This window comes from Sus scrofa, chromosome 2 (assembly GCF_054392235.1).
Source record: "Sus scrofa isolate SSC_HxYL_T2T_F1_AM1 chromosome 2, Sscrofa_HxYL_maternal_Yorkshire_Landrace_v2.0, whole genome shotgun sequence".
NCBI lineage: Eukaryota > Metazoa > Chordata > Mammalia > Artiodactyla > Suidae > Sus > Sus scrofa.
In genome coordinates, this window is record NC_139384.1 from 102818793 (window position 1) to 102844276 (window position 25484).

General features: G+C 37.6%; 1 protein-coding gene across 2 annotated transcripts in view; it reads right to left on the reverse strand.

Moving 5' to 3' along the window:
* EDIL3 (EGF like repeats and discoidin domains 3) overlaps positions 1 to 25484 on the reverse strand; it is a 431432-nt gene that overhangs the window by 226905 nt on the left and 179043 nt on the right. For both annotated transcript variants that reach the window (XM_021084514.2, XM_005661542.4), the window contains one exon: positions 10593 to 10721. In XM_021084514.2, coding sequence (XP_020940173.1) covers positions 10593 to 10721 — 129 coding nt within the window. The remainder of the gene's footprint in view (positions 1 to 10592; positions 10722 to 25484) is intronic.

Genomic DNA, 25484 nt, shown 5'->3' on the forward strand with positions numbered 1-25484 from the left:
ATTAAAATAACTGGAGTCAAATGCATTTGTAAAAAAATGATATAAGAACACTTTACCCAGTTCTCCACAATGGTTAATATTTTGCAAAACTGTAATATAAAAGCATAACTAAATGTTGCTATTACTATATAAATCTTATTCAGATTTCTCCAGTTTTACTTATACTCATTTGTGTGTATGTAAGTCATTCTGTACAATTTTATCACATAAGTAGGCTTGTATATTTATCATCCTAGTCAATGTACTAAACGGGTTCAGTACCACAAGGATATATCATGTTGTCCTTTTAAGACCACCCTCATCTTTCTTAACTCCCTCCCTAACACTCAGGAATCTGTCCTTCCTTTTAAAAATTTTGTCATTTCAAAAATATTATATAATTGGAATCATCCAGTATGTATCGCCTTGGGATTTTTTTGGGGTTTTTTTTTTTTTTTTGCTCCACTTAGCTTAAGTTCCTAGAGATTTATCTAAGTTGTATTTGTCAACAGTTCTTTCCTTTTCCTTGCTGAGAAGTAAGTATTCCATGGAACGTACATACCAATGTTTGTTTAACCATTTACCTATTGGACGACATCAGGGCCGATTTTAGGTTTGGGTTATCACCAGCACAACCGTGATGAACATCCATATAGAGACACCTGTATGGATTTAAGGTTTCATTTCTCTGGGATAAATGTCCAAGGGTACAGGCGCTAAGCCCTATGGTAAATGTGTGGATCTCATGTTTTTTATTATTTTTTTCTCTATTAGAATGGAAGTCCTAGATACCAAGGGCTTGGTTATCTTTGTCTCTGCCCACAGGTACAACTATACAGAGCTCCTAAAACTCTTGTAATTTCCTGGGTGAGAGGAGTGTCTTTTGTTCTAAGAAGGAAACTCTGGGTAGGCTTGGCTGGCCCCTGCATGATGGCTGGTCACCACAAAGACCAAGCTATGATTAGAAGCTTGAAATTTTCAGCCTTGTCCTGCTATCTCTTGAGAAAGGAGTAGGATTAAAAATGGAATTAGTGTTTGATCATGCCTATGTGAGGAAGCCTCCATAAAAATCCCTAAAGTACAGGGTTCACAGAGTTTCCAGGCTGGTGAATATATCCATACCTCAATTCCACCAAAAGAAGCTCCTGTGCTCTGGACCCTCACAGACCTTGCCCCATGTATCACTTCATCTGGCCTGATATCTGTATCCTTTATCACATCCTTTAATAACTGTTAATGGTAAGTGTTTCCCTGATTTCAGTGAGCTGTTCTAGCAAATTAATGGCCCTTGAGGAGGGAACCTTCTATTTACAGCCAAATCTGATGGCACTTGTTGGTAACCTGGGGACCTACAACTTTCAGTTGGTATCAGAAGTAGGATGGGGGCAGTCTTGTGGGTCTGAGCCCTTAACCTGTGAGATCCAACACTATCTTCAGGTATACCAAGACAACAACAAACACAGATAAACAAAGAAAATTGATGGCTGTCAGAGGAAGGTGCTAAGAGAGTAGGCAAAATGGGTAAAGGGGGTCAAAAGATAAAATCTTCTAGTTAAAAGGTAAACAAGTTTCCTGGGGATATAACATACAATATGGTAACTACACTTTTAATATTGTATTGCATATTTGACAGTTGCTAAAGGCATAGATCTTAAAAGGTCTCATCACAAAAAAGGATGCTGTATACCTGAAATGAATATAATATTACATGCCAATGATATTTTAGTTTAAAAAAAGAAAGAAAGTAGAAGCATTTCAGGTAGGAGGTTGAGCATCTGTGTCCATAAATGGATGTGTGAGGCTGGGAAGAGCCCTCTGACACCCTAGCCTCAGGGGCACAGGAGGACCCAGTGTCATTAAAATGGCTTGACTTGGCCCGATGATTCCTCAGACTATGTGGTTTCTGGTGGCTGCGTGGCCACCAGCAAAGGAAAGAGTAGGTGGCACCCTGGCAATACTTTCAAGGTGGAAGAGGCAACAGAGCCAGGGAGCCGGTACTCCTTTCTAAGCACATGAGGCAGCCTGGCAAAGTAGTAACTAAGAGCTCAAAAATCATTTGTCAACCGTGTAAATGAGTTAATAAATAAACTCCTGGCCTGGGTGAGGAAGACTTCAAGAGAGAATGAGGCCCTACGGCGGCAAATGGTATTGGAAAATGGTAGCTAAGAGCAATAGGCGTTTGAAATTCAACGTTAACACCACCACAAACTGAGAGGCCTGGGAAATTTGGATTACATGCAACGGATTTATTTTTTAAACTGCATTTGTGGCAACCTCTCTATTCCTGAAAAGATCCTTTATAAGACCATGAGTGACTCAGTTTTAGAAGGTCAGGCGTATTTGCATAAATACACCAACTTCGTGAGTAGAACCTTTGTGGCAAATTGAGTTTGACAAATTTTTGTTCAGAGCTTATGGTTTCCTGACAATCAAATTTCTTTTAATAAGTAACAAGAAAAAAAACATGTTTAACTGTCATTTCAAGTAGTGATTTTCACATATTTTGAGTTTGATAATACTGGAATATTTCATTGTAAAAATCACAGACTGTGCCTATATTTGAATAGCGTTTCTGTATAAACATCTATTACATATCTCTGCCAGGACAGTGCTCTTTGTGACACTCCTGAAAAAGAGTGAAAATGAGAAAATGAAAATGCTTTGCAATTCTGACTACTGCAGATAGATTAAGGGATAACATATGTTAAGAACAGAAGCTAATATCCTCCTTTGCCCTGATTCTTTCAATCAGTTGAGGGTTCTCTCTGTAAGATGATTTCCATTGTAGTAGGTAAAAGTTGAAATGACAACATTCAATGAGGTTGCCTGATGATACACTTAGTATGGGGTTATATTCATGTATCCTGAACTTCCTTTCTCTTTGAGTATTTCTGCTGGGTTTCTTTAAGACAGAGGAATTACTCACAGTATGGTTCTAGAACATCGATTTCCAGCCTCGCCTGCACATTAAGATCATCTGGGGAGGTTTTAAAACTCCTAATGCCTAAACCATACCCCAGACCAATTAAAACAGAATCTCTAGGGTAGAAGCCAGGCATCAGTATGTTTCATAAGTCCCCAGGTGATTCTAATGTGCAACCAAGGTGAGAACCAGTGTTCTAGAATCGTTTGTGTCAGTTCCACTAGGGTAATTGTTAATAGTCAGACCTGAGTCCAAAATTACATCTATTAAATTGGAATCTCTATGGATGAGCAAGAGGAATCTGAATATTTATCTGTACTCCCAGATGTTTCATATGCACACCAAGTTTGAGAACCTCTGTCTTACAGAGTTAAGGGGACTAACATTGACCTGCAAAGTTCTCAGCAAACAGGAAGATTTGAATTCTCAATCTGCAGTCAAAAACCTTTAGGGGTTGGAGGCAAGTCTATTTTGGAAGTCTCCTTAGAGGTCTTTATTTAGCCACTGTAGTTATATAGCTTGCAGGTGTCAGTAATAACTCCAGGTAAAGTCTCCACACAGCTTTGAAGTGCATACTTTATTAGGGCAAATTGATTCTCTAGTGGGAAAACTAAAATAAAGAGGCTATCGAGCTAAAATTAAAAAGAGTAGTTTAATGAATTAATAATTATCTATTAGAATTAAGGGTGTAAGACAAGAATTCTTACAGAAAAGCATAAAGCTCCAAACTGGGCTTCCCTCTGCCCCACAACTCATTTTTTCTAAAATTGTTACAGTTAAAATGTTTTTAAGGGAAGGGAAAAATTAAAGACCAATAGGAATTCCCATTATATTTTAAAATATTCATCCATTAGGCACAGCTTACTCTTTAAAATGTGTAAAGTGTGTTCCGAAACATCTCATCGTATGGTAACAAATATCCTATTTAGGGAAGCAGGACAAAGGATTATTAATTCCACTTTTACAGACATGTTATTTCCAGCACATAATACAGTGTGTCTTAGTATGTATTTACTGAATTGAATTATCATACAAGAAGGGTGAAGCACAGAACCATTAAGTACTAACTGACTCTTCATTAATTGATCAAGATAGATCTGTATCAAAAACTAGGTCTAAATCCACAGAGTGGGAGAAAATCTTTGCAAATGAAGCAACTGACAAAGGATTAATTTCCAAAATATACAAACATCTCATACAGCTTTACACCAAAAAGCAAAAAAAAACAATTAAAAAAATGGTCAGGAGTTCCCATCGTGGTGCAGTGGTTAACGAATCCGACTAGGAACCATGAGGTTGCAGGTTCGGTCCCTGCCCTTGCTCAGTGGGTTAAGGATCCGGCGTTGCCGTGAGCTGTGGTGTAGGTTGCAGACGTGGCTCGGATCCTGCTTTGCTGTGGGTCTGGCATAGGCCGGGGGCTACAGCTCCGATTGGACCCCTAGCCTGGGAACCTCCATATGCTGCGGGAGTGGCCCAAAGAAATAGCAAAAAGACAAAAAGAAGAAAAAAAAAAAAGGTCAGATGATCTAAACATATATTTCTCCAAAGAAGACATACAGGTTGCCAAAAGCACATGAAAAGATGCTTAACATCACTAATTATTAGAGAAATGAAAATCAAAACCTCAATGAGGTATCACCTCACACCAGTCAGAATGGCCATTATCAAAAAGTCTGTAAGCAATAAATACTGGAGAGGGAGTAGAGAAAAGTAGGGAATCCTCCTACACTGTTGATTGGAATGTAAACTGGTGCAACCACCTATGGAGAACAGTATGAATGTTCCTTAAAAAACTTAAAATAGAACTATCGTATGATCCAGCAATCCCACTCCTGGGCACATATCCAGGAAAAAATATAATTTGAAAAGATACATGTGCTCCAATGTTCAGTGCAGCACTATTTACAATAGCCAAGACTGGAAGTAACCTAAATGTCCATCAGAAGAGGACTGGATAAAGATGTGGTAGATATATACAATAGAATATTACTCAGTGATAAAAAAGAATGAAACAATGCCATTTACAGAAACATGGATGGACCTGGAAATTATCACACTAAGTGAGGTAAGTCAGACAAAGACAATTATCATGAAATTACTAATATGTGGAATCTAATAAAAATGATACAGAAGAACTTAGAAAACAGAAAAATACTGAAAAGATTTTGAAAGCAAATTTATGGATATGAAAGGGGAAATATGAGGGGGAAGGGTAAATTAGGGTTTTGGGATTGACATATACACACAATTATATACAAAATAGATGGGTAACAAGGACCCACTGTATAGCACAGGGTCATCTACTCAATACTGTATAATAATTTACATGGGAAAAGAGTCTGGAAAGGAATGGATATATGCTTATGTATACCTGGTTTACTTTGTTGTACACCTGTAACTAACACAACTTCCTAATCAACTATCCTCCAATAAAATTTATTTAAAAAAATGCTTCTTCCAGGATAATTTGGAAATCAAGAGACATTTTTTTTATCCAGTAGTCCTCAAAGTTGGTGCACCTAAGGACTGTATGGGTACCTTTAACTATATCCAGGGTACCAACCAAAGATTCTGATTCAACAGGGCTGAGATGGGACCAAATTCTGACTGTTTAACAAGCACCAGAAAACACATGTAACTGCCAAATATGTGATTAATCCAATTAGCAGTGATTGTTAAAACAGAAAATATGACTGGCTAACTCAGAGAAAAGGGAAATAAGTAAGTGAGAAAAGTAAAATGACTCTTTGCCCCAATAAATATTTGTTGATTATATGGACCCATTAATTAATAGTATAAAATTAAGACCAAACTGGTTTACAACATTTAGCATAATATACAAAGCAGAAAGTTTTAAATTTTGTGGTTTTTCTGGTCAAATTTCTCAGTTTGAAAAAGGTATTAGAGAACATTTTATCTTGAGCTAATCTGGTAACATGGGCCCTTCTTGAAAATGGTTCTTTTCTTTTTTTAGGACTTGGTGGGCCCCAAGATCAACTCTCCTTCCTCAAAGAACAGGAACCAAGAAAACGTGTTCTTGTAAGAAATTGAAGACTGCAAAGCCATGCACAGGTAGGGAAGAAACCATAGAGTGCCTTCCTTCAGTGGTAGGATGGGCAAAGAGTTCTGGCAGTGAAGAAGCAGTCCTTCCCTAAGGCATTAGATTTGTTACTAGGCAACTAATAAAATATGATTACTTCTAGCCAGCCCAAAATGCAGCTCCTCAAAGAAAAGTGCGTGCTTAAAAATGTCTTCAAAGTCCAACAGCCAGACAATTTTGATGTTCAATTCATCCTATAATTTACATCTTATAATTTGCACACACACACAGTATACATTACCATATGACAGTTTAAGGACATGCATATAATTCTATATAAAACATAGTAATCATTATTAGTCTTATAAAGTTATTAACCTCATGCTATTTTCATCACCAAAAAAGCATATTAATAGCTACAATCTGAAACACTGACTATAGTAAATGCTTTTGAGAATATGAAACTCTCACTCACTGTTGGTAAGGATGCAAAAATGCTACAGCCCCTGTGGAAATCAGTTTGGCAGTTTGTGACAAAATCAAAGGTACTACTACCAAAAGCTCTGGCAATCGCACTGTTAGGTATTTATTCAAGTAGGGTGAAAACATGTTCACACAAAAAAACTCCACATGAATTTTTATAGCAGATTTATTCATAACTGCGAAAAAGAAGAAACTAAGATGTTCTTGAGTAGGTGAATGAGCAAATTGTAGTACACCCATAAAAAGGAATATTATTTGGTGGTTAAAAGCAAGAAGAACTATCAAGTCACAGAAAGACATGAAGAAAACTTCCATATTGCTAAGTGAAAGAAATCAGTCTGAAAAGTCTACATATGGTATGATTCCAGCTACTCACTGTAGGATTCCAATTATATGACACTCTGGAAAAGGCAAAATCACAGAGACAGTTAAAAAAAAAAAATCAGTGGTTTCCAGGAGTGGAGGGGAGGGAGGAAGAGAGGAATAGGCAAATCATAGAAGATCTTTAGCTTAGCCAAACTATTCTGTATGAGGCTTTGGTGGATTTATGATATTATGCATTTCTCAAAACCCATAGAACTGTACAATACAAACGGTAAACCCTAATATAAACTATATATTTTACTTAATAATAATGGATTAACATCAGTTCCTCAATTATAACAAATACACCATATTAACATGAAAAGCTAATAATAGAGAAGACTATGTAGGAGTAGACTATACTATATGCATATACTATATACTCTCTATATAGTAGACTATATGTAGGAGAAGACTATATGTGCAATATCTGCACTTTCTGCTCAATTTTTCTGTAAGCCTAAAACTGTTTTAAAAAACTAAAACCTAATTAAAAAAATATGTAGGTTAATATTAAAGCTGGCACCAAAAACATTTTCTCTAATTTATAACTCTGACAAAATTGTTGTTAAACTAAACCTATGAATGATGTATTTGTCACTCTGGTATCATGAAACAAAATTCTTTAACTATTTAGCTATATTCCAAAACATATGTAATTCTCATTCTATCATATAGAACTAAATTAATAAGCCCCACTTATATATGGATGTCTAAGGAATTTTCTTTCAATTCTTTTCCCAAATGAAATGTAGATATTATATTAGTCCATCTCCCATTTTTGTTGATTTTCAGTATAGTTTTGATTAGCAAAAAACTTAACACATAAAGTATTAGGCTTATAATGTATTGTTATGTAACAATGCAGAAATTGCTATCTTCATCTATGATATGACTAGTTTAGCTACTGAAAACCTGTACAGTATTTCTCAAACTTCAACACATGTGAGAGTTACCTGGGGATCATCTTGAGAAACATAGCTTCTGATTTAGTTGGTTTGAGGTGATACCTTTTAATCTGCATTTCCAACAAGCTTTGGGTAATGCTGAAGATGCAGGACCACATTTTGTATGGTAAGGTTCTAGAGTATATCTGAAGTATTAATACTGTGAAACACAAAACTCAAATCCCTAGCAGTTCTTGTAAGGGATTAAAAAGCTGTTTTTGTGTGTGTGTGTGTGTCTCCCACCTGGAAAAGCTCTCAGGGCTTCCAGTGCTTCTAAATTTGCTTTCCCAAATATAATCCTTTCCAATTTTCTCCAGAAAGAGGAAGGCTTGATAACCTTTGAACAGTAAGCAAGCTACCCACTTAGTCATAATACTCTCCTAGCTTATATGAACCAAAGATTATTTATTTCTAGTTCAATTCCTCTATTTATGTGTCTTCAAGCACAGAAAGGTCAAGTGATTAGTTCAAGGTCACTTATCCAATAACTTAAAGGTCAGGTCTCAAATCCAGGTCTCTGACTCCAAATCCAGTCCCTTTCCCTCCATTCTCTGCTGCCTCTAATAATGATGCACTTCAGAGAATAGGGGCCAGTTTGTTTAGACCACAAAATCCCAGCTCTAAATTGAATCCCTCAGCCTTCAGCTTCCCATAAACCTTAAATATGGGTCTAAGGTCTTACAGGAGAGAGGGTGCAGTAAGAGGGAGTGTTTCTTTGCACTTTAAAATAAGCCTTGCAATTCAACATTAATAAGCTTATTTGAGCATGGAGTAAGGTACAAGAGAAAAGACTTGCATGTTCCACTGCAGAGATGGGAATAAGAATGATGTTCTATTTCTCCAAACCTGATGGTCCTCTGAAAAGCATTCACAGCCAACCACATGTGGGAGTCAGAAGCCAGTGGGTGCTTCTCCAGTACCACCTGTTCAGAGCAACCTCAATTATACTGGGACAAATGATGACTTGACATCAACGTCACTTCTAGGCTATTAAAGATGACAGAAACTAAACATGTCTTCATGATATGAAGAAAACACGGCTCAGAGATGTGAAAATAATGTTGTGGCATTGTACAGGTATTATGCACCAGAATTGAGAGTTTCTCAAGTTTGGTATAAGGACCAGACCCAATTTCACACAGATGTCATAAGTGACACTAGTGTTTACACATGCCTTTCAAATACTGTTATTCTAAGGACAGTATTTTTATCTTTGTTTTTACTTAACCTGGGAAGTTAAACAATATATGTCCACTTGTGATGATTTCTTGGATGTATGATTCGACATAAGTGCCCAATGAGTGGTGTGAGCTCATAACTGCTCTAGGGGTTTAGCAGGCAAGCAGAGAAGCCATGGCGGGCCATGGAGGGAAATGTTCTTATAAGGCTGCCTCAGGTGAACAGAGGAGAGGTAGGGTATTGATCAGAGGGAGGGGAACAGGGGAATGGCGTCTGGCCTGGTGTGGGTAGTGAACATAGGAACCCTGAGTACTGTGGTGTCGATTAAGAACATGACGTCGAGAATGAATGAGGCAAAGTTGGATATGTCAGCCAGAGGCAGATTTTCAGCTACAGACAAAAAAAATATATACTGTGGCTCCTGGCTCTGAGTCTTTCAAAGCACTGTGTATTTTTCTGGAGACCTGCAATAGCCAAGAATTTGTGGAATTTCTGTAGAAGCCTGTTATAATACATATAACACAGCCTATTATAATATCTGCACATGGAATTGGTCTCTAAGAGCTCAGATCACCAATGAGGGACTGAGAAGCTCCTGGTTTTTCTCAGGCTGGGTCCAGATTCACTACGGATGATTTTTCCTTATTGTAAAATGCCTACTCAGCTTTCACACACAGACACTCAACCATCTCTGGAAGGAAAGAGATGGGGGCCCATAATCTTGGCTGCCTTGACCTTTACCCAATCACCTGAAGAGAATGTTGCTAACCTTACCTACCTACAAAGCTTTGTGACATAGTGTCAAAGCTACACCCAGAGAAGGACAGTCTGGCCACCCCACTTGAGCCCCATAATTCAGGGCTGTTTTCATGGAGCACACACATTTGGGGAGGAATCCCCCTTGAAAGAGAACAGAATTTTCATAATGGGATGTTGTCCAGTGTTTAGAGGTATAGATTACACCTAAGGTCATATCATCCTGATTTCTTCTTTTCTTTGCTGCAGGACTCCAGGATGGAAAGGGTGAGAAGGTTTAAAAGCCAGATTCTTACTGTTTAGAAAGAGTTAGAAAGGCAGTAATGTTGAATAATTTTTTCTTTTTTTTTTAACTGATTGAATCATACTTCTAAGAAGAAATCATCACAAGTGGATATATTTTAACTTCAGAATAAATAAGAATGAGGATAAAAGACAGAAGGGCAGATGACACTTGTTGAACTCAAAGATTTTCACACTCAAAACGCTAACATTTAAGAAGGAGGAAACTGGTTCATAGAGAGGGCAAAGTGGGCAGTTTTCTTTTCTGGCTGTCATCTCTGAACTGAATCAATAGACAAATGTCTGGGAAGCTTGAAGAAGGTAGCTTTAGGACAAGTGTGAAAGGAAGAGATATCAGTTCGCTATAAAAACAGCATTTTGCAAGTATGGCTCAACAGTGATGAAAAGCACCAACAGAATTCTGCTAGATCCCACACCCCTGGGAGGACAGAAACATGGTCCAAGAGCCGTCAGCTGGGGATGTGATGTATTCAGTGGGTGAGGAGCAGCATTAGGCTACAACGCCCAGGGCTCTTTGCTGCTGGGAGATTCTATCAATTCCACTACAAACAAGAATGATAATGACTTGTGTACTTTGCAATCAATGATAATAAAAGCACGATGACTGTGGATGACTTACTGTGCTGACAGTGAATCCCATTAAATCCTCGGGGACATTTACAAACATAGCCTATGAATGTGTCCCCTCTGTACGCTTCACTTATTTCACAGGTTCCTCCATTATGGCATGGATTAGGAATGCAGGGACCTGAAAGATAGAAAAAACAAAACAAATGAAAAAAAAAACGCTGACTGATTCATATACTTTAAAGGTCAACATTTTGCAATTGACAGTTTTATAGAGAAAAGCACCTGGATGTGAGCAGCACAAGAAATGTAGTAGTTGTGTGGGCTCTGGAGATCAACAGCCTGGATTGGAATCCTGATTTCATCACTTTCTAGACTTTTCTTTCTTTTTAAGATTTCTCAGTTTATTTGCATATATATTTTTTCATTCTAGGGAGCCAGCTCCACTTCAGGAGTCCCAAGCTCCCCTCACTCAGCCAACATCCAAAACTAACATAGGAGGAGTTCCCACTCTGCCTCAGTGGGTTACAAGCCCAACTAGTATTCATGAGGATTCAGGTTTGATCCCTGGCCTTGCTCAGTGGGTTAAGGATCTAGTGTTGCTGTGAGGTCACAGATGGGGCTCAGATTTGGCCCCGTTGCTATAGCTGTGGCAAAGGCCAGCAACTGCTGCTCTGATTTGACCCCTAGCCTGGGAACCCCATATGCTTCAGGTATGCCCCTAAAAAGAAAACAAAACACCTCCACAAAACCTACACAGGAGACTGGGTCCTGAATAAACAATGCCCAGGACTCATATCCCAATCCCACAGGTTATAATTATGCTTGTACTTAAAAGGCTAAACATCATCTTGGATGATTCATCTAATCTCTCTTTACCTCAGTCTCATGTTAAATGCCAGTGCTAATACAATCTACTTCAAAGAGGGAAGATATAGATGAAAAAAATCCAGACATAGAAAATACCAAGAATAGACACATATTAAACATTCAAAAAGTATTAGCACTAAATGTGGTTAAAGGTCTCCAAATTATAAAATATTTTTGCATGTTTAAAAAATAATACTGAATGGCAATTTCTAGAGTTATGAACACTGAAGAGCTTTTGTATCCTGTTGGTGAAACTAGCATAAACTTGCAAATGACCATATCCACATAGGCCAAGTGAAGTAGATAGCTGGTTGCAACACTTTTATTGAGTATTTGTGAGTTTGTGGTAGGTGTGGCATACTTCTGGAAAACTATCATCTTTGCCAATGTATAGGAAATAGTTCATCGAAAGTTGCAAATACAGGGAAGAGACACTGAGAGTTATTTTTAAGCTCTGAGAAAGTACTTCCACCAGGGTGACTGGTACCTGTGACAGCCAAAAGGAGTGTGGTGCTCCATGTCCCTTGGAGAGAATCAGCTGCTGGCACCTGGGGGGAAGAGTGCTCTGGGGTGGGGGTCCTGCCTGACCCAGGATGACTTTTCTATTGCACATTCTTTACTCTATACTTGGGGCTGCCCCTTTGGTAAGGCTGAGACTTTCTCACTGGCCATAGCAGTCCAAGGCTTTTCCTTTGTAATCCTCCTCCCTTCTTTTCCTCCTTTCTTTTCCTCCCTTCAGAGCTGTCAGGTTTGTGTCACAGTCTAAAGCCTAATCCTACTTACTCTTGCTTTCTCTCCATTTTGTCCATCACAGTCATTCCCCCAAAAAACCTTCTGTATCTCTAATTCTTTTAAGTCTTTTGCTTGGACTCTTGGAGGATGCTAGTTGACTTAGGAAAGAACCCAGACTGTTCATTGTGAAGAAGGGAAGAGATAAGTTGAAGGAGATAAAGCTCTCCCTGGGAGATGAAGAAAGGCCAAAGAAAATATACAGGGCTCTCCAATATGGGCCTGCCTGACTTTCTTTCTTTCTTTCTTTCTTTCTTTCTTTCTTTCTTTCTTTCTTTCTTTCTTTCTTTCTTTCTTTCTTTCTTTCTTTCTTTCTTTAATTGGAGAGGCCAGAACACATTGATGTGAAACAAATATCATTGAAGAGAAAACTAAGATGTACACATTAGAAAAGGAAAGCTTGGAGTTTCCATCATGGCTTAGCAGTAACAAACCTGACTAGGACCAAGAGGATGAAGGTTCGATCCCTGGCCTCACTCAGTGTGTTAAGGATCTAGTGTTGCTGTGAGCTGTGGTGTAGGTTGCAGATGCTGCTCAGATCCTGCATGGCTGTGGCTGTGGTGTAGTCTGGCAGCGGTAGCTCCAATTCAACCCCTAGCCTGGGAACTTCCGTATGTTGCACGTGCAGTCCTAAAAAGCAAAAATAAAAAAATAAAAAAATAAGTAAAATAAATAAAAGGAAAGGAAAGGAAAGCTAGAGTAGTTAAACAAAGTGTCTCATCCTGTTTGTAGAGATGAATTCCAGCATCCTAGAAGGTTAGTCAAGAAGAGGAGCAAGCAGTTTCTGCAGAGACTAGAGAGAAGGTGAAAGTGTTGAACACAAAAATGGTAGAAGGTTGATAACCTGAGGCAACTGGGCAGGGGCTTCATCTTGGAAAGCTATTAAAGAGTGCAATCCTAACTCCAGTGGGGGTCAAAGACTTTTAAGGACTTCATGAAAGAAAAGGAAATTCCCCAACCTCCAGAAGGTAGTAACAGGAAGCACTGAGGGTTTTGGGCAATTGTGTCCTGCATTGAGGCTGGACTTTATAATACTATCACCTCCTACAGCAATTTCCCCCAGTTTAAAATTTCATGAAATCCAATGGTTATAGAATCTAATAACAATATGTATATTAAAAAAAAGATATGCACGGAATAGGAAACAATGTGGTAACGCTGTTGTCTAGATCTTCACTTCATGGTAGGGCTGACTTTCAAAAAGTGAAAAGAAATCAATGTATCTGTGACCTCTCTCCAGATATCTCCATGCCAATTAAAAATAACACATTTATTCAGGTAGGCAGTTCTGTGCTATGCAGTACTTGTCAATTAAATCAACTAACACCTGCCCGTAAGGTGATTTATTGTCGATATCTGAGAAAAGAAGAGGGTGCAGCACCAATGATCATTTTCTTCCATCTCAAAAAAATGCAGACCATGATACAGAATCCCTAGGTTCTTCTCCTCTTTCGCACTTTCTATTTCTTCCCACCTCTCAAATTAATTAGCACTAGTGCTGCCTGACAATTTGCAAATTCCTTTCGCAAAAAATAATTTCATTTATTCCTCCCAGCAACTAGATGAGATAGTTGTCATTACCATTCTCTTTTATTTACAAAAAAAAAAACAAAAAAAAACTGAAGGTCAAAATGATTAGACAGTATTTCTCAAATGGACATGTACAAGTGATACATTTAGGTCCCAAACTAACACTACTCGATCCTAAAACCTAGAACCTAAATCCATGATTCTAAAACTCCTTATAGAATCAACCAGCTGGGGAGGGGAGAATGAACAAAAAATGATATTAGAGTTTTGACTCACTCAGAAGAAGAAAATATATTACTGAGATTTTTTTTTTTAACTAACTGGTAACTGATAGCCATGCATATAATTGCTAAAGAAAAAATACTAATAATTGTAGTATAAGAATTACATAATTTAAACAAATGAGGTGCATTGGAGATCACCTAATCCAATCTTTCAATTTTGGAGATGAAGAAACAAGCCTAGTAAGAGTTCAGTGACTTCTCAAAAATAAAAACGGAAAATTGGCTTTAAGGAATTCTCTCCTGGAGGAAAAAAAAATATATTAAGACCAAAAATGATTAAGCTATTTCTGACCTTTCGAGATAGTAATGTAATTCATCTCATAAAGAAAAATATAGTTCCTGTCGTGGCGCAGGAAAATGAATCCAACTAGGAACCATGAGGTTTCGGATTAGATCCCTGGCCTCGCTCAGTGGGTTAAGGATCTGGTGTTGCAGTGAGCTGTGGTGTAGGTCGCAGACGTGGCTCAGATCTGGCATTGCTGTGGTTGTGTGGTAGGCTGGCAGCTGTAGCTCCGATTGGACCCCTAGCCTGGGAACCTACATATGCCATGGGTGTGGCCCTATGAAGACAAAAGACAAAAAAAAAGAAAGAAAAATATTTTCCATGTTCCCTTCCACTTATAGACTTGGGTGAGAGAGGGGTAAAAAAACCAAATGACTGAAATAGTAAGGCTTCTGCCAGTTCTTAGGATCAGTTAAAGCCACAATTAGGAGGAAGGTGGTCAAGGGAAGTCAGTTTGAACAAGGAGCCAAAGTGAGGCTGGAATAAAGATGACTGTTAAGTCTGTCACAGAAAAATCTCTGGAAAAGTAGAACTGGCTAGAAGCTGAGAATGAATGAGTAGTTCTGCCTTATAAAGGGAAGAACTTCGGAATGGATGGGGACAACCAAGGAGGGGAGACCCCCGCAAGCAGAACTGGAAGCAAACTCTGAGGTGTGAAGGGGGTCAAGTAACACGCTGTGAAGCTGTAATCTGTGAAGACAATTAGCTAGTAAGAAACCGTGATGTCTCAAGTTTAGGTTTAAGTTGTTTGCACAGCTGCGATGTGACCTGTCTCTGCTGGACTATCCAGATCTACATTCGAATCTGCTAGACACAGACTTGTGTGTGGTATTTGGGGAAATCAAGGGGAAGGGGCTAAGCTATTTTCTTGGCTCTTGCTGGCAGAAGGGAAGAAGCGTTGCAGCACATGACACCCAAGGGATTCCAGAATCCAGTGGGCACAGGAACCTGAAGACCAGTCTGACAGAAGTGTCTAGGCCCAGACACTCTAGATATTTCCTGGGGGCACAAGTGAAGTCTGTCCAGCAATCTTGGTACAGCCTCTGGGCTTCCCCAAAGACATGAGTTAGAGAGTTGGTGCTCATTTTATTTATACCCCTAAAGACATCATGACCTCAGGTGACATCTGGATTTCAGGAAAAGATTACCTGTTACAAACACTGTAACTGGTGTTATTTTTCCTCCTCCAAGAAATTCAGTGATTTTCATTTAGAGGGTAAGGATGAGCTAAGGCCAAGGCGGAAAGGATTTAATTTTTCTAGAGTACTTTATATGCTAAGCAACATGATATATACCTAGAATTCTTTATGGTGCTCCCTAAGAATTTATCTTTGTTCTATAAGCAAGAAAACGGGCTTGCTCAGAGAGGTTAAGTAGCATACGTAACTGGACAAGCCAAGATCTTTTTTTTAACATATTCTGCCTGACTACAAACCTAAGCCCTTTCCATTAAGCCATGCTTCCTGCTGTGTTAAAGATCTGTATATTAACATGTTAATCATGACAGATGCACACAGAATCATCATGAGCTCACTAAGCACATTCCTATAAATAATACAGGACTCCAAAACCTTCCTAAACGGAAATATTTCAAAGGACTTTCAGCAAATGGGACAGAGTGTCTTAGATATTACGAATATAGAGAGGCTCTGCTAGACTAAGTGTACTCCACTTCAGGTATGCTTGAAAGCAACTGTCAAACCTGAGTACTTCCCCACTATTATTTTGTCTTAATATATTTGGTGTGTGTATACTGTTGCTTACATTGTAAGGATAAGAAATTGATCTGGCCCAAAAAACAAAAATTTTTTTTGACCCTAACAGTTATACCATGAAACCAATGTTTATGCCTTGCATATATGCTTTGTAAACACTCTTTTGGAGAATTCATGACAAGAGTGTTGAAATGAGTGATGGTTTTTCCTCATTAGACCATTAATCTTCTATGGTAAGAGTCATAGTAGGTTGGCACATAGTAGTTTTGTGATATATTTTTAGTAAATAAGGATATGGCAATTATTGTGCAACGCCCATCATATCTTTAGGTTAAATTCCATTCAAGCTTATAAGGTTTATAAGCTATCAATATATTTTTTGGCATCTTGATTAGTAATTGATTAACATACTTTATGTAACTTTTTGACACCTTTTAAGGTTCAAGTCCTTTAACCTTAAGATACTATAAGGTTAGTAATTTAACCTTAATCTTGATAGTTGGTCTCCAATATTTTTTACCTCTAATATGGTTTAAGCGTCTAGAGTATTACATCTGTAATGTACTATTATTTTAACTGTAAATAACAGATCATTGGAATCTAAACTTTTGTGTAATGATTACACATATCTTAATTCTCTGGCAAACATATAATCGAGAAAAATGTGACATTATATAATTCTATCAGTAGTATTTTGGTCTCCTAATTTAGTGATTCCTATGTAAATAAAGACATTCACTTAAAGTATTAGCAAGATAAACTAATCAGAATATAAGTTAGTACGTAAAGATATAAAATGTAGGCCAAGATCTCAACTCACAAAATTTTCTTAGTAGCCAAAAAATTTTGTATTTGATGTTAAACAGTGACAATTAGTATCAATAGTCAGTGACAATTAGTATCAATAGTCTCTAGGTTTCATTCTCCAAATGATAGGTGGACCAGTCATATTCAAGATCCTAGGAAATATTTTCTGTTTTTTGTATCCCTCCATCCAATAATCTCTATTTTGATACTGAAAGCAGGTGGGCATTATTTTAATGTCTTGGTACCCTGATAAATAGTAATCATCACCTATAGCTTATACCATCGCTCTTACTGTGAGAATAAGAAAGAAACTGACCCTGACATTGCTCAACATAGTGTTTTTAAATTTATTTTTTATGATTTCAGTTTAAATAATATTTATTCATTAAGCATCTCTTATGTGATAAGCATTCTGCTAGTAATTTGTGATAAATATTTTGAGTGGAATTACATTTGTCTGCAAGGGAAGCTTACAACACAAGGAAATACTTAGTTGTCCAGTTTATGCAAAAAGGTACTTTAATAGCTGTCCTCTCTTGCAAATATACATGCTCAGTATTAACACTTTTTTGTTTATGTAATGGTTTCTGAAATTTTAATTCTAGAATTTCTTTAGTGATATTGTATTAACCAATGTTTGTAATATGGCCACATTCTTAACTTTTGCTGCTAAAACTTTGGAATATTTAAGGAACCTCATATCTCTCTTACATGTCAGCACTAATCTAGAACTTATACATAGCTTTGAAAACAATTTAAGATCTGAGGAAAATTTGAAAACAAATGAGTATTACTCAAATATTCAGAGCTTGTAAAAACAAGGGCAATCTCCATTCTTTCCATTTCAAAAGTCTACTTCTCTTTGTATCACAGGTATAAAGAAGAAGTATACACAATGGTACTTAGAACTTCAGTTGTGATTCGTGTTCATAGAAGTTGAAATTATCTGATTAGACAAGACTTGGTAATTTCACTCTTAACATGAAAGTATAAGTGGACTTCCAAGATACAAGAGGCTTCAGGGAGTTTCAAAATCGATAAAGCTGTAATACTTTTGTAGGTAATCTTTAAGTAGCTCCTAAAACAACAGGGACAGCATATGATCAATATGAACGAACAACTGAAGTCAACAGCATGCTTTCCAGGCATTTTTAATGCAAGCTCATATAAGTATGTCAACAAGGTTAATTGCTCACAAAAGGAATCGATCTATATAGTTTGCTATGTTTTGCATCTACCATCTCATAATTATAACAATATGGAGTTAAAGTGATTTATGTATTGGTAACACAGCTAGCTTTTCACACATTTAGAGATTATGCCAAAAAATACAAATTCTTTATAGTGTATATGCAGATTATTAGAAAGTAAATAGGTTAATACTCTCCTGTGACAATACTGGGCCTTGGTTAGTTTTACAAATTATGCTCCAGAAACACTGGCATCAGTAGGATATTAAAAATGAATGTACATTTCAGATTATGTAATAAGGGAATGTCACTGAAACAACTGCAAAAGAATAGTTTCACCATTTGTTCTAGGAGGGCAATCAAAAGGGAATAGTTTGGACGCAAAAGTTCACTCCAAATTCTGGTGTGAAAAACATGTTAAAATTCTATTATACTGTTGCTTTTATACTTAGTAAGATTTGAGCATTTTGGCAGTTTCCATTTTGAGCCATTGCCCCTCAGTTTCAAAACTAGTTGAAAAAGAAGGAATTTTTTTGGGAACGTTTGCAGGAGTGATACTTTCAAATCTTTTTTTACACTAGTTGCTTCTCCTCCTCTTCCTCTTCATCCTTCTCTTTTCTACTTCTCCATTTTAAATGTAAAGTATAAATTCAGCCATTTGAGCAAAGAAATTGTCTATATTTTCTGGATAATGTTTATATATCTAGAGAGGTAAACTATAAATAAATCTAAAACATTCAATTTAAGGGGGAAATCAGCAAATTTAACAAGATGTTTTTTAAATATAAAATATCTGAATAGATTATGAAAATTGAAATCTGGGGCTAAAGAGATTTTTTTTTTTAATACCAGCTGATAAACTTTCTTACCAAGAATTAACCCTAGAATCTTTATAAGAGATAAAGGCAATGAGATGACTTGGGGCTAGAAAGGTGTTTGGAGCTCTGTATCAGTTTCCCAGAGTGGTGCTAACAAATTACCACACACGTGGTGGCTTCAAACAACAGAAATTTATTCTCTCACAGCTCTGGAGGCTAGAAGTCTGAAATCGAGATGTCAGCACTGCAGTGCTACCTCTCCAGACTCTGGGGAAAATCCATCCTCATCTCTCCCACTTCTGGTGTTCCTTGGCTTGTAGCAGCATCATTCCACCTTCTGCCTCTATCCTCCGAGGTCTTCTTTCCAATGTGTCTTTGTGTTCTCTCCTCTTACGACAGTCACTGGATTCAGGGCCCACCCTAATCCAGGATAACTTCACCTCAAGATCCTTAGTTATACGGCAAAGACCCTGTGATGGGCTGAACTGCATTCCCTCCCAATTCATGTGTTGAAACCCTAATTTCTGGGCTGCATTCAGAGATAGGACCTTTAAAGAGGCAATTAAAGAAGGTCATGGAGGTGGGCCCTAATCCAATCTCCATTATACCCAGAGGATATCTGGGGAGTTTCCGTGGTGGTGCAGCGGAAAGGAATCTGACTAGGAACCATGAGGGTTGTGGATTTGATCCCTGGCCTCACTCAGTGGGTTAAGGATCTGGCATTGCTCTGAGCTGTGGGGTAGGTTGCAGACGCAGCTCAGATCCCGTGTGGCTGTGGCTGTGGTGTAGGCCAGTGGCTACAGCTCTGATTCATCCCCTAGCCTGGGAACCTCCATATGTCATGGGTATGGCCCTAAAAAGCAAAAAAAAAAAAAAAAAAATCTGAACCCACAAAAGGGACTTCAATGATGTACCAACACCAGAGGAAATGTTGTGTGAGGACAAAGCAAGAGGTGGGCTGTCAACAACTCAAGGATAAAGGCCTCAGGAGAAACCAAACGTTGATCTTGCACTTTGGGACCAGTGAGGAAATATACTCTCTTGTTTAAGCCACCCAGGCTGTGGTATTTTGTATTAGCAGCCCCAGCAAACTATGTGGACCGTATTTCCAAATAAGGTCACATTCTGAGATGCCTGGTAGACTTGGATAGGTACAATTCAAACCTCTAGAGCCCTGGGTCATTGTTTCTTGTAGCAATAAAGTTGATTAAGGAAACCAGAGATCTCATCTATTGTCCAAGCTGGCTGACAAAGCACTCATGTTTATCAACAATTACCATCTTAGCTAAAACTAATTTCACTTGGCTCTCATCACAGAATGAATTTTGATCATTTTGGAGATCAAAAGAGCTGTTTAAGTTTGGAGCAGTGCCAAGAAAGAGTACAGAAGTGGCTATACTGGTGTCATCAAAGAGGACCTATCACGGCAAGATAGAAGGAAGAATTAAAATTTCTTGGGGTTGTAATGTAAATCAACCACATGTCAATAAAAATTTAAAAAAAAAGATTCCTTGGGGTTAATCTTTATCCACTTTTGTTTAGAGTTGGGCTTGCCAATGGCAGTATGTTTTTTAGCAAACACTCTGAGAAAGTCATTATACACATTATTTCTATAAATTTCTATAAATGTATGTAATCATTTGTGTACCAGCAGTCGATAAAAAGTGACAGCTATTAATGTAGCTCCATCTTATATTTTTTGTCCTCTGTCCATTTACCTAGCACACTGCTGCCAAAATAAGCTTCCTAAACCACCACTTGCATAATGGAAATTCTCGGCTCAGAACGTTTTATTACTCAAACAAGCATGTGTCTCATTAGTCTGTAGTCACAATGCATATACATTTTTTTTTTTTTTTGGTCTTTTTAAGGCTGCACCAGCGACATACAAAGGTTCCCAGACTAGGGGTCCAAGTGGAGCTGTAACAGCCTGCTACATTCACCATGGCCACAGCAATGAGAGATCTGAGCTGCATTTTCAACCTACACTGCAACTCATGGCAACGCTGGATCCTTAACCCACCGCACAAGGTCAGGGATTGAACCTGAGTCCTCATGGATACTAGCTGGTTTTGTTAACTTATGAGCCACGATGGGAACTCTCATTTTTTAAAAAATCCTCCAAAACATGTTGTCTATTTTGGAGCATTTTTTAGCTAACCAATAATATATGCTAACTGACTGATTATGTGATCCTGTCATTCAGAGAGCAATATATAGTGAACGTAAGACAAAAGACAATGTTGCCCTTTGATGTTCTTTTGAAAGCAAAGGAAGCAAATTCTGGCATATTATGCCTATAAACATTAAAGATAGTATATAGAAATTTTTTGTAAACAATTGAATGCCACATGAAATTAATTATTATTGTTGAAGTTAGTAACAGAAGGCTTGTGTGTAGCTTAAAATCTTGAGTCAATAGGATAAAAATTCCTATAATCTAATGGAAATATGGATGTCAAAAGTATGGACCATCATGATAAGCAATGTTATGCTTTCCTTTTTTTCAGATAGCTACTAGAATCAGAGAAGGGATTTCCCTGTAAAAATTCCCATGAAAATTTAGAAACCATAAATGCAATCCAATCTAACTGATAAAGCAGACATTCAATAATTTTTTTGATCAATCTAGGGGAAAAAAAAATCTCTGCTTCTAGTGATTACAGTAAACAAACTCTGGTTATCTCTAAGAAATCATAACAATTTTTAATTCCTTAAAAAGCCTTCTTTAATCAGGGAGCTGTTTCCAAACAGAACTCTGCAAATCACTTGTTTGAAAAGTGCATCTGTCAGAACTCACATGCCGTGCATTGCAAAATACAATTTAAGCTCCAGAATATACATCAGCAGGTGGTGCAAAGTGGTAAGGTACCCTTCAAGTCAGAGCTACTTGGTTTGTTTCCTCTTCTACATGTCAACAGGACAGGGCATAGATTAAAGGCAGAGAGAGACAAGTGTTTTCCATGTGTATTATTATAAGCAAATATCTGAGCCCAAGTTTCAGGAGCATCAAGCAATCTCACTGCTTCACATGGTGTTTCCAGGAAGCTACAAAATTTCCATGTTCTTCATCAATCTTCCACTGACAGCTCTTCACCTTTTTCCAGCTCCCACTGAACTTTCTGCCTGTACTGCATGATTAGCATCTCACTGTATACTGCTCCCTTTTCTAATTATTAGATTGGTCTCTTTCGTCTCCCTAAGAAGATTACATACTGCTTGTGCACAGGGACCCATATTCCTTGTATCTTTCTACCCCATAAACCCTGAGAAAGTGCTAGATACCCTGATGTTGCTTCATAAATGTATGATGATTGACTAAAAATTATTATTAATTTTAGGAATTACAATCTATTACCCCAAACCCCTATCATAGTTTGTAACAAAAACCTAAAGCTTAGAGATTGAATGCATTTTTGTTTGTAGCCCTTTCTCATCCTTACTTAACAGACTGCAACAACCCAATTTTAACTCAGGAGGCCAGTTCAAATTTTTTTGGCTGAATGTTTTGGCAATTTGTAAAATATCAGATTGTGGATAATTATATAATTACAAATAGGTATTAAAAATAGGTGCACCATTTCCACTAAACTATAGCTCTTTCTTTTTAAATCTTGCAAAGTGATTTAGATTTTGAAGCCAGTCACAGGAGGTGGGGGAAAGGATTTCTATTTTTACTTTTGCAATCTGCCCCCTGTGACTGCCGTCTTCACCACAAGGCAGTGAGATCTCTGTAGGAGTGGTTCCAGCTGTACTTAGATGGGAAGGGTACCTACCCAGACTTTACAGCTGAGAACACGGAAGCCCAGCTGAACAGGCAAAGTTAGTGTTTGGTCTGCTTCCTCAGGTCTCGCATGTGGCTTCTTTGTGGCAGACTTGAGAAGGCAGTCACAAAGCAGGCATGGATCCTGGCCAGCTGGCCATCTGTTCTTTCACCCACTGTGATAATTTGGTCTTGTAAAATTTTGTTAAGTGAGCATTAAGTAATGACCATGTCAAACAGAGTGCATAATGAATGCTTCTTAATCACTGGATGAAAGCTTAGGGAATGCTTTCCCAAACACAGAAAAGGTCACCAACAAAACCAAGGATTAAAAACAAGAGAACAATGGAAGAGGTACAAAATAACAATAATGAACTTCTTTTCTGTCTTCACTTTTCCTCATATGGAATCTATTCAAATGGAAGATGAAGGTCTCATAAGGAATCTAGGTAATAGCATCTACTACCCCACTATGCCTGTATCAAAATAAGGAAGAATTTTAAAACTAATGAAGTATGTGAAAGGATTTATCATCCTGACCCGAGTTGAAAGCACTTACGGTTATAGCCATTAATATCAAATTTTTCCAAATAATTCTCCAGAATGAGCTCAAGTAGTCAATGATTTGAAAAATACTTTTGGTGATGCTTTTTAAAGATCAATTAAAAGATTCTATTCTGAGAAAGAAGCTTTTCTTCCCCCCTCATAAAAAAATACTTGAAAAATCATAAAACTTTTTAATCCCCCAAGTGAAACCAAATGATGTACACCATAAACTGTGTTATTAGGACAGTCTCCTACTGCCTGGTATTCTAAAGTCTGTAAGTTTGGACTAATCTTGGGCAGTCAATGTTACCTCCATTGTTCACAAAAATGAACCAGAATACTTCACCTGGTTAAGTTACCATCCTATCACCTAAAGAAGATACATACTATCTGAGTTCCTCCTGTGGCACAGTGGGTTAAGGATATGTTGTTGTCTCTGTAGAGGCTCAGGTCACTGCTGAGGCTCAGATTCAATCCCCAGCCTGGTATAGTGGTTTAAGGATACAGTGCCGCTATAGCTGTGGAGTAGGTTGCAGCTACAGCTGAGATTCAGTCCCTGACCTGGGAACTTCCACATTCCATGAACATGATCTCCTCCAACCCCCACAAAAAGATACTATCTATTTCTAAGATCCTGCTCATGCAGCTCCTCAGCTCGGAATGCCTTTCTTCACTTCACTGCCTCTTCCCAATCTCCCTATCTTTCTAAGACCTCTCCAAGTTTTATAATCTCCACGAATTCTTCCCTATCATTTATTCTTATTCTCTTCAATAAATTTTCTATTACTTCCTATTATAGCCATTTATTATTTCACAGGATAATTCCATTCACATTTAGAGTTCCTACTATGTTCCAGACACAGTGCTAAGTACTACGGTTGTAATGGTGAGCAAAACAGATACTCTTTCTGGGCTCATATAACTTCAGTCAAGTGGAATAACTGATAACAACCAAATAACCACATTAAAAACTCTTATTTTTAAATGAGTCATGAAGCAAAGGTTTACATTATCCAGAGAATCTCTTAATAGAAGGTTTCTGAGGAAGTTATGCATAAGCTAGAAGCTAAAAACTAAGTAAGAGCAAAAGTAAAGGAGATTAATTTTCCATTCACAGGTCTGTGGAAGGAGAAGCAGGGCAGAATAAGGGTCTCCAAGAAGGCCAGTGCAGCTAGAGTAGACCCAGCAAAGACAAAGAAAGATAGCGATTGGATAAGACAGGCTGTAAACTTTGTGTTAGAAAGAAAGAAAGGAAGGAAGGAAGGAAGTAAGAGAGGAAAGAAAGAAAGGCATAATGGGATACATTGACAAGATTAAGCAGTAGGATAATATGATTTGAATTTCAATTTTATGGATAATCTGTGTGCTGCATGGATGATACTTTGGAAAGGATCAGCATAAAGGAAAGTAAACCAGTTAAAAGTCTTCACTCAAGTCCAGGTGAAGCATGACGGGAAACTTGGATTAGAGTGTTGGGCTGGCAGATATAGAGGGAAACAGACATATCTGAGAGTGAAAAGTCAAGGATAGCTATTATGTTAACCTTTTTACATCCCAGTGGATGAATGCTGGTGCCATTCCCTAAGATAGAAATACTGAGAGTCTGGATTGAAGACAAAACCAGGAAGAGACATCAAGAAGGCAGAAAACTGTGGCCTGGAGATATAAAGGTTAGTGTGTGGAAGTCGATGGGTTTGGATGTAGTTGACTACATAAAGACTAAAGTTGATACAGAGAATCCAGAACCAAGACTCAGGAAATGGCATGTATTAATGGTCAGATAGAAAATGCAATGTTCAGAGAGAGTAACAGTCAGAGAAATAGGAAAATAATTATCAGGAAAGTGAAATGATTGGGGCACTTAAGGGAGCATGATAATGTGTGAAAACAGAATGTGTACATGTATGTGTAATTGGGTCATCATATTGTACACTAGAAAAAAATTGTATTGGGGAAATAACTATTAAAATAATAATAATAAATAAATAAATAATATGTGTAATAAAAAAGAAAAATTGAAAAATAAAAAATAAAATTACAATATTTTATAAAAAAGGTATTTCTTTGCATTTTTAACAAATTATTTAATTTGCATATAGTTCATCATCTAAATAAATTTTATGGCCCCAGAAACGCATTTCTGTTTCATATTTTTTCTATAATTCACCCAGTATTTTATACATTTCCTTGCATACAACAAATTCTTGCTGGACGGATGTGAAATGTTTACAATATTATGGCTGAATATACTGGAAATGTATATTAGGGATTTAAGTGACATTATTTTATACCAGGAGGACATTCTGGTTGATCATTTTGTTTATCTAGGGAGTCACTTTCATACCACTA